This window comes from Dipodomys spectabilis, unplaced genomic scaffold, assembly GCF_019054845.1.
Source record: "Dipodomys spectabilis isolate Male_0828 unplaced genomic scaffold, ASM1905484v1 ptg000095l, whole genome shotgun sequence".
NCBI classification, from domain to species: domain Eukaryota; kingdom Metazoa; phylum Chordata; class Mammalia; order Rodentia; family Heteromyidae; genus Dipodomys; species Dipodomys spectabilis.
In genome coordinates, this window is record NW_024870772.1 from 33,267,939 (window position 1) to 33,282,401 (window position 14,463).

Consider the following 14,463-nt stretch of genomic DNA (forward strand, 5'->3'; position numbering starts at 1 on the left):
TCTAACTTTTAACAATCAACGATAATAAAAAATCAGATAAAATGAGTATCTAATGGAGGTCTGAGTTAATTAGTTGGACACAAGGAAACTTCTAAGGATAATAGGAATATTCTATGTCTTGATTAGGGTATTGATTAAACTGGAAGACACATTTATCAAAACATTAAACTATATCTTATGTACAGCTCACCATATGTAAATTTTACCTCAAAATGGAAAGAAAAAAGTCACTTAAAAATGTCAACATTCGAGCTGGGAAGGTGGCTCAGTGGTAGAGCGCTTGCTTTGCATGCTTGAGGCCCTGGGTTCGATTCCTCAGCACCACATAAGCAGAAAAAAAAGCCGGAAGTGGCGCTGTGGCTCAAGTGGTAGAGTGCTAGCCTTGAGCTGAAGAGCTGAGGGGCAGCGCACAGTCCCAGAGTTCAGGCCCCACAACCAGAACCCCTCCCCCCCCCAAATGTCAACATTCAACAAGATGAAATTACACTTTCTAAAGTGACATATGTTGAAAAAGCCTGCAAGAACTTTATTTTTAATCACTTAAATAAGGTTTAATAAAGGTTCCTCAAGTTTAAAATAAAACCTTAAGTGGTATAAAATCTATTAATACAAATACTACTCAGAATACAAGAATTTCTTTGAGCTGTAAGTAATTTCAATACAGTGCTTGTGGCTACTTCTACTGTAAAGTGGCTAGAAAATGGTATGAACTTTTTCAAGCAGATGACGAATAAAGATTTAGATAAATAGAAAAAGTAACAGGAAGTGACAGAACGCTCAATACAGAAGAAGGAAGGCAAAATACCTGTTGGGAGAGGAATATATATCCTTTTTTCTAATCGCCTTCGCAGAGCTTCATCAATGTCCCATGGGAAATTAGTGGCAGCCAATACCATAACCATTTTGGAAGGATCATCATTTTCTAAGGCTCCTCCAACCCCTAGACACAGTCCATGAAGAAAATGCTGTCAGTGTTTTTATTGTGTCTTAGAATTCTTCCTGTAAGCTAACATATCTAAACATTAGCCACTGTGCTTCATGGGAAGCCAATGAGGGAAATACTGCAGTCTCTTTGATTTCTATATGGTGTTCAAATCAGACATATTAACAGAGAACCACAAAACAAGGAAGCCAAAGAATTCACATAATCCAGTGCAGGGTTCGAATCCAATAATACAAGCCAATTTTTCTGTAACAAAATAAATGTGTATTACCTATGATAAAGAAAGATATTGGAGACTAGGCTCTGTTTTAATTCTTCCCTTCTATTTTAACCATATCTTCCTAAAAAGTATTTTAATTATTATATTACTTATTTATATTATGCTATTTATTATTATAAATAATAACTCCAATCATTAAGTTCTCTTGAGAAATTAGAAGAGCCAAGCAGTCATATTTACTTAATATAGTAACATGAATTTTGTCCTTCAAATTTTTTTAAGTGGCTTACTGGAAAATAACAAAAGAGAGAATTTAAGAATGAACCTAATTAGCACTGATGAACTACTGGATTTTGTTTTGTAATCAAACCAGTAACAGATGCATAGAATCTACTTTTTCATAATTAAAATTATAGGATAAAGAATTTCTAGTCATACAATAGAAAAACTTGAAAATAGTGATAAAATGTACACATATCACAAACTTTACTGATATGATTTGGTGGCTGAACTATAACAGTAGTAATTTTAGAGCAACCAGTTTAACGCACATTTTCTTATTATTAAACTCCTATGTCAATCATTATCAATTAGAATCAAGCTTTCCAAATAACAGACTATAAACATGTCTCCATAAATCCTGCTAAATTTTATTCAGTCTTTTTTCTCTCCAATTTTAAACATAGAAGGTTCTTAACATCCATCACACCAAATATGTCATTCACTTAATCAGAAGTTAAATGGTTAACTCTTGAAGGAACTGACTCAGTGCATTATTTTGTCTTACCATGGTCCACACTGTATTCAGAACACACTGTAAGTATTTGGTGGACAATTTACACACAATTTCCTATTTAGCAGTGGTTCTCAAACTTGTTGATCTCAAGATCCTTTTGCATTCTTACTGGAAGCTCCAAAGAGGTGTGTGGAATATATTTATCAATATTTGCCATTAGAAATTAAAACAAAAGGGCTAGAAACATAACCCTGTGACAAAACACTTGCCTAGCATGCACAAGGCCCTGAGTTCAGTCTCTAACCAGGAGGAGGGAAGAGAGGAGACAGGAGACAGGAGAAAAGAGTGAGAGGGTAGAGGGAAAAAGGTTGAGTGGAGTGTGTGTGTGTGTGTGTTTGAAAATCATAAGAAATGAGTAAGCCAAGTGTTAATGCTTGTGCCTGTAATCGGAGCTACTCAGTAGGCTGAGATCTGAGCTTGAAGCCAACCTAAGCAGAAAAGCCTGTGACACTATCTCCAATTAACCACCTAAAAACTGGAAGTGTAGATATGGCTCAAGGTGGTAGAGTGCTAGCCTTGAGCACAAAAGCTCAGGGACAGCACTTAGGCCCTGAGTTCAAGCTCCACAACTGACCAAAGAACACCAGAAATGAGTAGGAAGGAACCAGCAAACATTTTAATGTCTAGCTAAATAGAGATCAGCTAGATCCTCCCATCTGCTCCTGCTTTCCATCTTTATGATATTCCCAAGTTTCGCTGCTTCTAGAAAACTGCTCTTTTTTTTAATAGACCTTTATGTGATACTGGGGATTGAACTCAGAATCTCATGCTTATTAGGAAGATACTCAACCACTAAGCCACACCTCCAGCCCTCTGTAAACCCTTTTAAAGGGTCTCAAGGTTCCTAGCCAGCATTCTAGATTATACCTGGACAGCCTATGTTCTAATAGTGAGTTCTTTCAAGACCAAAGAAGCCATTTCCTCTGTAACCTACTTGATTCATTAGAAGTATACAATAATGCTTTTGAATGCATGAACAAATAAGTGGCTGAAAAAATGATTAAAAATAAACTCCAACTGCTTTCATGTCTATTTATTGAGAACTTCCAAAATATAAGTCTAGACCATTCAAAAAGGAAAGAGCAATTCTGAAGTAATAGTTAAATGTCAATTACCATCCATCTGAATGAGGAGCTCAGACTTCACTCTGCGACTTGCCTCATGTTCATCAGAGGTTCCTCTTCGACTACAGATAGAGTCTATTTCATCAATGAAGATCGTGGTAGGGGCATAAAACCTAGCCTTTGTGAAAATATTTCCAAGAAATCATTTATCTCATAAGAGAATCTGAATATTTTTAAAGTAGCATTTTCTCCTTTTAAAATGTTAACAAAAGAAAGTTGAAACTTCTAGTGTTTCCAATTGGTTACTGATATAGCTAACCCAACTAGTCACATCAGAAACTTTTTTTTTGGGGGGGGGTCCAGTTGTGGGGCCTGAACTCTGGGTTTGGGCACTGTCCCTCAGCTCTTCAGCTCAATGCTAGCACTCTACCACTTGAGCCACAGCGCCACTTCCGGCTTTTTTTCTTTTTGCTTATGTGGTGCTAGGGAATCGAACCCAGGGCCTCATGCATGCAAGGCAAGCACCCTACCACTGAGCCACCTTCCCAGCCCCACATCAGAAACTGTTAACAATAAAAATTATATGGTTATCCAGGCACTGGTGGCTCAAGTCTATAATCCTAGCTACTCTGGAGGCTGAGATCCTAGGATCATGGTTTGGAAACAACCCAGGCAGAAAAGTTCCTTGTGAGACTCTTATCTCCAATTAACCACTCAAACCAGAAGTAGAGCTATGGCTCAAAGTGGTAGAGTGCTAGCATTGAGCAAAAGAGTTCAGGGACAGCACCCAGGCCCTGAGTTCAAGACCCAAAACCACCATCACCAACAATAATAACAAAACAGAAAAATAAAAAGTATATGGTTGATGAAACTGGGTAGTAGTAGATACATGGAGATGTATTGGGCTGTTCTGTCATTTGTGTTTAGAAATTTCCATAATGAAAATTTGTTTCAAGATAGTCATCTATACTCAAACATTCATTACTGCGAACCATTACTGAAAAGAAATTTCCATGACAGATCTGTTTCTAGCTTCTAACTTCCTTCAGCTCCACCAACATGCCAAACATCCAGGGACACTGATCAGCCCATGCATGACCAGCTTCTACTACAGCTGGACAGGGTGACAAAAGGGCCCACAAACCCCACACCACATTTCATTAGTGTGTCTAGAACTGAAAATATGACCACCTTGCTACTCTTCTTAAAAGATTCCTGCCTGGCACCTGTGGCTCCACACCTGTAATCCTAGCTACTCAGGAAGCTGAGATATGAGGATTGTGGTTCAAAGCCAGCCTGGGCAAGGAAAGTCCGTGAGACCTCTTATCTCCAATAAACCACTCAAAAAACTGGAAGTGGTGCTCAAGTGGTAGAGTGCTCGCCTTGAGCTGAAGAGCTAAGGGACAGTGCCTAGTCCCAGAGTTCAAGCCCCATGACCGACAAAAAAAAAAAAATTCCTAGTTGAGCAGATCTAGCTTGTGGGGCATCCTGTGCCTATACAAACAGTGCCTTGATATCTGAATACATTGTCACTCACCATTTCAAACAGCAGACGAACTAACTTTTCTGATTCACCTCGGTATTTGGATGTCAGTGTAGAAGAAGAGACGTTGAAGAATGTTGTACCACATTCAGTGGCAACAGCTTTAGCTAGCATAGTCTTACCAGTGCCTGGGGGTCCAACCATCAATACACCCTGAAATTTCGAAATTGGTTTATCAAATTCAAATGCTTTGTCATTAATTTTCAAGTATTTATGTTGAGTTACATGAATATTTCCACATCAAAATAAAATTGATGTATACAAAGACATCAAATAAAATTGATGTATACAATTACAACAACTGTCACAGTTAGACCATGGTACATTTGGCAAGAAATCATTTTTATAGAGAAAAAAATGAAGATAATATCACCAAAAGTTTTAGATCAGTAGTCAGAGATAAGCTAATAAATGGCTTAGACAACCAAGAACCTCCTGATGCATTTAGAAAGAACCATTCCTGAACCCAGTAAAGATATTTATGTATAGTTTTGCACAGTTTAAAAATGACTGCTCTGTTTAAACGTTATGAAAGCAAATGATGACTTTCTATTACACAGGGAACCAACCACAGATTTTCGTTATATGTTAAAGGACAAATCCTACTTCTCATTAATTCATATTGGTTTTTAATTGAATAGAGATCCCCTTATGAGTTAATACAACAATCAAATCCAGTGCTGATTCAAACAGTCTAATTAGCAGCAATTATATCAGTTTAATGTACCATATAGCATGCATAAAATAGTATTAAGTGATGAAAGAGCACTAAGTATAGACTAAAAATTAAATTCAATTATTTCTTAACTTTGAAAGCAAAAACAAACATCTCTGAGAAATAAAAGTTACTCAGAGAAACCAGACCTTTAAGTCTTGAAGATTAATAAATTTTTAAATAATTTTTCTTCCAATTTTTTTAATTTTTTTTTGGGGGGGGGGTGTCCGGTCGTGGGGCCTGAACTCTGGGCTTGGGTGCTGTCCCTCAGCTCTTCAGCTCAAAGCTAGCGCTCTACCACTTGAGCCACAACGCCACTTCTGGCTTTTTTCTTTTTGCTTATGTGGTGCTGAGGAATCAAACCCAGGGCCTCATGCATGCAAGGTAAGCGCTCTACCTCTGAGCCACCTTCCCAGCCCCATCTTCCAATATTTTTAATGGGAGTTCAGATACATAGCTAATGCTTCTACACACACACACACACACACACACACACACACACACACACACACACACACACACACACGCTACCTCTGAGCCACCTTCCCAGCCCCATCTTCCAATATTTTTAATGGGAGTTCAGATACATAGCTAATGCTTCTACACACACACACACGCACGCACGCGCGTAATTCTTTTAGAGGAATTTCAACCCAGCTGCTAATTTGGTTTGATAAGCTTCTGGAAGTTTTAAGGGAAAGAAAGGAAAACAGGTACATAAGGATAAAAAAGTGGGAAACAAAACATGTGGCAGGTAATATGTGTACCATCACATGTCATATGTACACATACCGTAGTATATGTACCAATACATCACATGTGTTCCCATAGTGCCTCAGGCTCCTGGACCATTATGATGTGAGTTCCTGCTCAAAAACTTCTTCCCACAATCATCTGGGTGTCTGCTCAACTAATGAAAAAAGAGGGTAGCATATGCACAAGTAATCAAGCAGCCAGAACAGAGCACAGGGGAAGTGATTATGGGAGGAGCCTTGAGCCATAAAAACTGCCCTCCAAGAGGGCTCCACTGGACTCTGGAATCCTCTGGTCTCTAGAGAATGTCCCTAGTTTCTGTTGCTTTCTTTGCATTTTCAAATGAACTTGTGGATCTGCTTTAAACACTTTTCCTGTCTTCTAATTCTTTAATTTAATACACACCCTAGACAGCATCAGTTTAATTTTAAATTCTGTGTGTATATTGAAGTCTCATAAACTCAAACTTCAGAAACCACTCAAATGCTTTCCTGGCTATAGAATTTTGATCCACAGAACAAAACAAAGGCCTCCAGTATTTGAAACATTAGTCATATAAAAATTTGTTTTTGCTTTGAAGGGAGCTTTTAACTATGAGATTAAAATTCTGGAAATACAAAACAGAAACTAATGGCACTGCTATGAGGCACAGGTATAGCAAAGTGCTTGGATTCCAGATATGCACTACCATGCCCAGTTTCATATTCTCTTTTTAAAATTCCTTTTCAATGCCCTCTTCATACCTATAGTGTCAGTAATGTGGCTGCCTCCAACAGGAATTTCCAAATTAATTTCCATCTGCATGCAGAAATAACTCATAGATATTGTACAGTATTTCTGAATCTCACCTCCTCATATTACTCCTCCAACTATCCCCTTTCCTGTATCTGCTTGTCTACTGGCTCTTTCTCCACAGTGCAAAAACACACTTACAAGCTAAGGGTAAAGCTCAGTGGTAAAGGGCCTACATAGAATGTGGAATGCCCTGGGTCCAATCCATAGCATGACAAAAACAGAAAAGAGAAGAGAGGGGAAGGGAAGAATGGGAAGAAGAAAAGATAAGGAAAGAAATATACTGAGAGTTGGGTGGCAGTGGCTCACAGGAGGCTAAGACCTGAGGATTATGGTTCGAAACCAGCCCAGACAGAAAAGCCTGTGAGACTCTTATCTCCAATTAAGTACCAAGAAAGCCAGAAGTGGAGCTGTGGCTCCAGAGGTAGAGTACTAGTGCTGAGCAAAAAAGCCCAGACACAGTCCAGGTGAGTTCAAGACTCAGAATCCTATATATGTATGGATGTGTATGTGTGTATATGTGTGTACCTATATACATACATATGTATGTATACGCACACTTAAATCTGTCCCCTTAAAGAATCCTTCACTTGACTATACACAAGCTCCGGCTAGTATCCAGTTTTTCCTCTTCTTAGCCTTTTTAAAGAAGAGGTCTGTGCTCACGCTTCAACCTTCACAGGCTACAATCTTCCCTTTGCTTTTACCACTTCACTAAGATCACCTAGTGTACTAGAGCAGCAGTCCAGCTTCCACCTCATCTCCTGGCCTTCTCTATGTCGTATGTCATCCCCTTCCTCCTGACCACCTGCCTCTTCCTGGGGCTTCTCCTACTTTCAGACTAGTTTCAATGCTTTCAGGTCTCCTCCCCTGCCCTATATGCTCCTAAATCAATTCTAAAACTTTGCTCATTGTACTTGATAAAACCCCTTGAACAAATTCAACTATATTCATATCATCAACCACTACTTCTATGTCACAATTTTAATTTAAATTCTATTGCAAGATACAGATCTCAAGTTCCAATTAACTGCAGAGTATTTATTTACCTAAACACATTTTTGTTTCTATTCAAACCTGTCAGGCATTTTTTGTGATTGTTTTCAATTTCCATATCAGTTCACTGCTGTCTGTATAAATGCATAATAAAGAATTTGGCTGACCTTCTTCCCAAATGGATGGAAAACAGCCTCTGAAGACTTGGGAGTGTACTAAGTGTCAGGAGTGTCCTTATTATTCATGATGGGCTCTGTAATTTTATGCTCATGGAGTTACTCAAGCTGAGTATCCGTATAGTTCATGCTAGCAACACTGAGTCAGGATGGAGGATGACTTAGTCAGAAACACTAACCAAGTGATCAGAGAATTCTATTTCTGAGTGCTGTGATAGCAGCTCAACCTCTGGGAGGTAAAAGGAGCTAGAAGTTGATTAAGATCCACAGGCAATGATTCTACTGATCATACCTTATAATGAAACCCCAATTTAAAAAAATCTAGATACAACACTGTCCAAAAAAGAAACATATTACCTGACTCCTAACCTAACCCCTCTGTATACCACCTAAACAATAAGGTTATATTTTTTTTAAAAAATCAAAACTCTGGACATAGCCAGCCACTCAAAGGAGTTTCAAGTTTGCCATACATCACAGGCCAGGAGAGTAAAGCACCTTGACACCACAGAGAAAAGACAAAAGAAATGTCACATCTTGCATGCTTCCAGTCTTTACTCCCCCCTCTGCACCTCTCCTTTTGATTGGCTTTGATCTGAATCCTTTGGCAATAAAACTGTAATTATAAATGTCCTTGGAGGTACTGTAGAGAGTATCAGAGCTGAGAGGGACAAAGAAGCCCTGAATTTGTAGCCAGTTGTTCAGAAGCAAGAGTGACCTGGTGACCCCCAAGTTTGTGGCAGATGTGTGCAATGAGAATAGCCCTGTAAAAATCAGCTCTCAGATATACAAGATGTTATGTCGAAAAATGAACCTTACAACTTTGGCTGGGGGTGGGGGGGAGAAGGTGGGAGGGGAAAACAAAGGAGGAGGCAACAATGCTTGATAAGAAATGCACTCATTACCTTGCCCATGTAATTGTAACCCCTCTGTACAGTATTTTCACATACACACAAAAAAAATCAGCTCTCAATCCGCACTTTGGTCCAAATCTGGGCACATGGTGGTGTCAGAAACTACTGAGCATTCATTCCTTCAATTCAACCTGGAATCTATCCCTCTCTTATCCCTATAAAACAGTGACATACCTTCTAAAATCTCTCACAAATCAACTCACTTTTCTCTAGTCAAATAACTAACTTCTGGTTAGGCCCTCATTGCCTGTGACAGCTTCTGGGTCATGTTCCTTAACTATAGCCACCGAAGTCCATCTCTATTCCACTCTCTGTTGTTGGGATGCTTTTCTCTCCCTCTCTCTCTCCTCTCCTCTCCCTCCTCTCCTCTCTCTCTCTCTCTCTCTCTCCCTTTTGCCAGTCGTGTGGCTGGCCCTGGGGGCACTGTCCTGAACATTATTGCTCAAAACTAGCAATCAACTACTTTGAGCCACAGTGCCACTTCCGGTTTTCTGGAGACTAATTGAAGTAAGCGTCTAATGGACCATCCTGCCTGGGCTGATTTTGAACCGCAATTCTCTCATATCACAGCCTCCTGAGTAGCTAGGGTTACAGGTATGAGCCACAGGTGCCTGGCTGTTTCCGCATTTCCAAGTCACTCTCTTTCCACTCTTCAATGGATCAGACATCTTTAGCATGGCATATGGGGCTCTTCGTGGGTCCCATTTACCATTCCAGCATGTCTTTTGTTATTACTATGCCCCACAATAAGCACTGTACTTCCAGCCACACTGAACCAATATGATTCCTCCTACATAGTTCATATTGACTATATAAAGGACATATAGTTCATATGTCCTTGTACTTCTTTTGTTTGGTCATGATACCCATTCTGCCTCAGAACCTTTTCCTCATCTGACTCTGACTTCTAGCCATCTTTGAAGCTCAGAGCCACCTGATTGGGGAAACAATTTCTGATAGTACCTTACATAGTACTCTTCTCTGCTGCCATAGCACATTGTTCGTTACTATATCATAACACTAGTCACATTGATCTTAGTAAATACAGTACTCAATACTTTGCCTCCATTATAAAACATGCCTGTTTCCACAAAAGACAATGAGCGGGAAGTCTTGTGGTTATTTATGCATCCTCATCTGCACTTAGCCTACCACTTGACACACAGTAAATTCTCAATAAATGTATACTAAGTCAATGTACCCTTACTTGAATGCTTACTAAATGTATGGCCCTGATGACACACAGTTACATCAGTGAGGACTCATACATAAATCCTCAAGAAACTTTTAATCTAGAAGACAGACATAAATTATAGTACAATTTAAAAAGCTCTATGATAGGCTGAATGGTAAATCACTCAATTTAATAGTAATTCAGGTACATATATTTTCATAGTTCTAGCCATTATCAGATGCTGTTCTAAGGCCTCATTAACTCATAACTCATTTCATCTTTATACTATTTGGATAAGATGGCTATTATGATTTACATTTTTATAAGGAAAGTGGGGTATAGAGAAATTTAGTAACTTGCTCAAAGCCACAAAGCTAGTTGTGGGAAAGAGCCAGAATGGCCCAAGACAGTGTGGATGCAGGGTCTGTGTCCTTTACAAACACACAGATCCCTTGCATAGAAGTTCAGGCCCAGACAGCTAGAATAAAATGAGTATCTCAATAAAGTGAGTCACATAAGAGATTTGGCTTCCCAGTACATATAAAACATGTGTTTACACTCTACTATAATTCATTAAATGGGTAATAGTATTATGTTTAAAAAACTGTATATACCTTAATTAAAAATACTTTATTGCTTTAAAAAATCATCTAACCTGTTGGAAAAATAGTGCCAACACACTCTTAATGCAGAGTTTCCCACAAATCTTATATTTATTTTTTTAAAAGCATTAACTGTGAAGTGCAATAAATCAAAGTGCAATAAAATAAGACATGTCTGTACTCAGTGTGCTTTCCTTACAAAACTCAAATCCATCTATTTCCAATGCATTTATAGTTTGTCACCTACATTCCACTGCTCAAGTCTCATTCCTCCTAAGCTGCTACACCATTTGAAACGTCTTCACCATAGTGAAATCCTTACAATCCTGCAAAGCTCAGATCAAATCCCATTTCCCCAGGCAGGAAGTCTTCCCTGACGACATCACGCCTGCTCTTGCTAAGCCCAGAGCACACAAAGCTGTACCATCTATGTATGTGGCTCTACTGTCTTTGGCTGAAAGCCACCAGTAGCTGCCTAACTCTCCATCTAGGAAGTCTCACAGTCCAGGGGCTTGAAATCCTATACATTTTCCACGCAAGTCAACCAAGTTTCTAACATATATCAAGACTAAAAAAATATATATATATGTGATGGATAAAGAGAAAAATGTCATTATACCATGCAAGAGAAAAAGCACAAATAAATGGAACTTAAATGTCAAATTTTACATTTTCTAGAACAATTTTCACTGTCACAACCTATCTCGAATCTCACTTTTGTAGCCTATCAAAACATAGGGATCGAAGATGAACTCAAAGGTCCATTTCAGTTCGGAAATCCTGGAATTTAGATTTTAAGGCAAATTTTATAAACGTGACACATTTTTGTGCTTTCTTATTTCCTCTTTTTTTTTGTAATACTGGTGTTTGAACTCAGGGCTTCATACTTGTTAGGCAGATACTCTACTACTTGAGCCACACTTCCAGGTCTTTTTGCTTTGGTTATTTCTGAGATAAGGTCTTGCTTTTCCCCACAACATCTAGCATGACAGGCATACACAATCATACCCAGGCCTTTAAGCTCAGGTCTCAAACTTTTTGCCCAGGCAAACCTGGAATGTTGATCTTCCCAACCTTAGCTGCCCAAGGAGCTATGTTGACAGATGTGTACCACCAATCCCAATATTTTCCTATTGAGATGGGTTTTTTTTTTTGCTCAGACTGCCTTTAACTATAATCCTCCTAAAGTATCTAGGATTATAGGCATGAGTAACTGGTACCAGCTCATATACTCTTTTATACCAGCAGTTTGACCCATTTTAGTAAATATCTCAAAAATCCCTAAAAATTTACAACCTAATTTTTTTGGTAGTACTGGTATAAAACTCAGGGTTTTGTAGTTGCTGGCTTGGTGCTCTACCATTCATGCCATATCTCCAGCTGTTTTTGCTCTGATTATTTTCTGTCAGTTGTGGGGCTTAAACTCTGGGCCAGGATGCTGTCCCTGAGCTCTTCAACTCAAGGCAAGCACTCTACCACTTGAGCCACACGGCCACTTCGTTTTCTGGTGGTTAATTGGAGATCAGAGTATCATGGACCTTCCTGCCTGAGCTGGCTTCGAACTGCAATCCTAAGATCTCAGCCTCCTGAGTAGCTAGCATTATAGGCATGAGCCACCAGCACCTAGCTGCTGTGGTTATTTTTAACATAGGGTCTCTTTTTGCCTTGGCTAGCCTGAACTACAGTCTTCCTATTTATGTTTCCTATTGTAACTGGGATGAGAAGTATGCACCACCATACCCATCTTTTTCTAATGAGATGGGGGGTGGGGTTCTCAAAAACTTTTTGCCTAGACTAGCCTGGAAATGTGATTATCCCAATATCAACCTCCAGAGTAATTAGGATTACAGACATGGCCCACTGTACTTGGCTATCCAACATAACTAAAAAGTGAGTAACAGTTCTATATTCCATAATTTTGTTCTACTAATGCAAGAAAATATTAGACCAGGAATATGACTTCATTACAAATTATTTTTTATATTTTATCCTTTAATCTAGTTTGCCAATAAGTACTAAAAAAGCAGAGCATGAAGAGATAAATTGATAAAAGTAAAAAAAAACATACTCGTGTGACAATGAAAAAATTGGTTGTAAAGGAAACAACTAAAGATCTCTTCTTAGAAGTAATATTAACGTGGGGCTGGAAAGGTGGCTCAGTGGTAGAGCGCTTGCCTTGCATGCATGAGGCCCTGGGTTTAATTCCTCAGCACCACATAAGCAAAAAGAAAAAAAGCCGGAAGTGGCACTGCGGCTCAAGTGGTAGAGCGCTAGCCTTGAGCTGAAGAGCTGAGGGACGGTGCCCAGGCGCAGAGTTCAGGCCCCACGACCGGACCCCCCCCCCAAAAAAAAGAAATAATATTAATGAGCCCTGTGCTTGTGGCTCACGCCTGTAATCCTAGCTACTCAGGAGGCTGAGATATGAGGATCACAGTTCAAAGCCAGGCCAGGCAGGAACATCCATGAGATTCTTATCTCCAATTAACTACCAGAAAACCAGAAATGGTGCTATGCTTCAAGTGGTAAAGGACTAGTCTTGAGCTGAAGAGCTCAGGGACAGGACCTAGGCCCTGAGTTCAAGTCCCATAAGGAAAGAGGAGAGGAGGGGAGGGGAGGGGACATAAGGGGAGGGGAAGGGAAAGGAAGGAGAGGAGAGAGGGGAGAGGGAGAGAGAGAGAAGGGAGAGGAAGAGGGAGAGGGAGGGGGAGGGGGAGGGGGAGGGGAGGGGAGGGAAAAAGAAAGGAGGGAGAGGAGAGGAGAGGAGAGAAGAGGGGAGAGTAGAGGTGAGGAGGAGGGGAGGGGAGGGGAGGAGAGAAAGAAAGGAGGGAGGGAGGGAGGGAGAACATAATAACATAAGACATTTAAGGTGGGAGGGAGGGAGAGAAAGGAAGGAGGGGAGAGAGGGAGAACATAATAACATAATAAGACATTTAAGGTGGGAGGGAGGGAGAGAAAGGAAGGAGGGGAGAGAGGGAGAACATAATAACATAATAAGACATTTAACTTTTAAAGGTTCAAAAATGTTGGCAGCAAACAATCACCTTTGGCTGGGCTGAGGTTTTGTCCCTCGTCCTACTATGCCACCTTGGGACTTTCATTCTCTTAGAGATAAAACCGAATTTGTAAGTTCTCCCCTGGGTAAGCTATGCCCACTAGAAGTAAAGATGGAGGTCAGGCCAAATTCTTGATCCCATAGTGAAGGTGGGCAAAAAAAAAACAAAAAACAAAAAAACACCTATTTGTCATATACTTTACTTTTAATTTTTTATGTTCCAAGTTGGGAATGGTTTCCAGAATACAATGTCTCCTAGAGCAGGTTGCAAGATTACAAACTCTACTAGAACTAAACAACAGTGTAAACATGAAATATTATGTCCATATCCTTCAATTTTGTCAACTTCTAAGGTAAGTAAATGGCAAAATTTTTTTGAATTCTATGTTTCTGAGTAATTAAGCATTTGAAAGAAAAGTATCTCAGATTGTTGCTCTAACACAGGTAAATGACCTATGAAAGAAGCTGGCAAATACAAGTGGTTGGTAGACAAACAAATTCAACAGATGCCGAGATTGACTCACAGCACAGTACCAGAAGTCCTAGGCAGGCATTATTCAGCTACCCTGTGTTTGTCTTTACATTTTGTTTTACTGTGATTCAAATATATGGACAAGTACTAGACTAGTATTAAAAAAATATGATTCAAATCCAGGCCAGGAAGAAAGAGTCTATAGATTCTTCAATTAACCAGCAAAAAGCAGGAAGTAGAGCTGAAGCTCA

At 39.5% G+C, this 14,463-nt stretch overlaps 1 protein-coding gene across 3 annotated transcripts in view; it reads right to left on the reverse strand.

Annotated features, from left to right (window-relative positions):
* Katnal1 (katanin catalytic subunit A1 like 1) overlaps positions 1-14,463 on the reverse strand; it is a 75,738-nt gene that overhangs the window by 19,647 nt on the left and 41,628 nt on the right. For 2 of the 3 annotated variants that reach the window (XM_042685533.1, XM_042685534.1), the window contains exons 7-9: positions 4,561-4,719; positions 3,075-3,201; positions 806-940 (exon numbers count right to left, since the gene is read on the reverse strand). In XM_042685533.1, coding sequence (XP_042541467.1) covers positions 806-940; positions 3,075-3,201; positions 4,561-4,719 — 421 coding nt within the window. The remainder of the gene's footprint in view (positions 1-805; positions 941-3,074; positions 3,202-4,560; positions 4,720-14,463) is intronic. The other variant, XM_042685536.1, reaches the window with a different exon arrangement.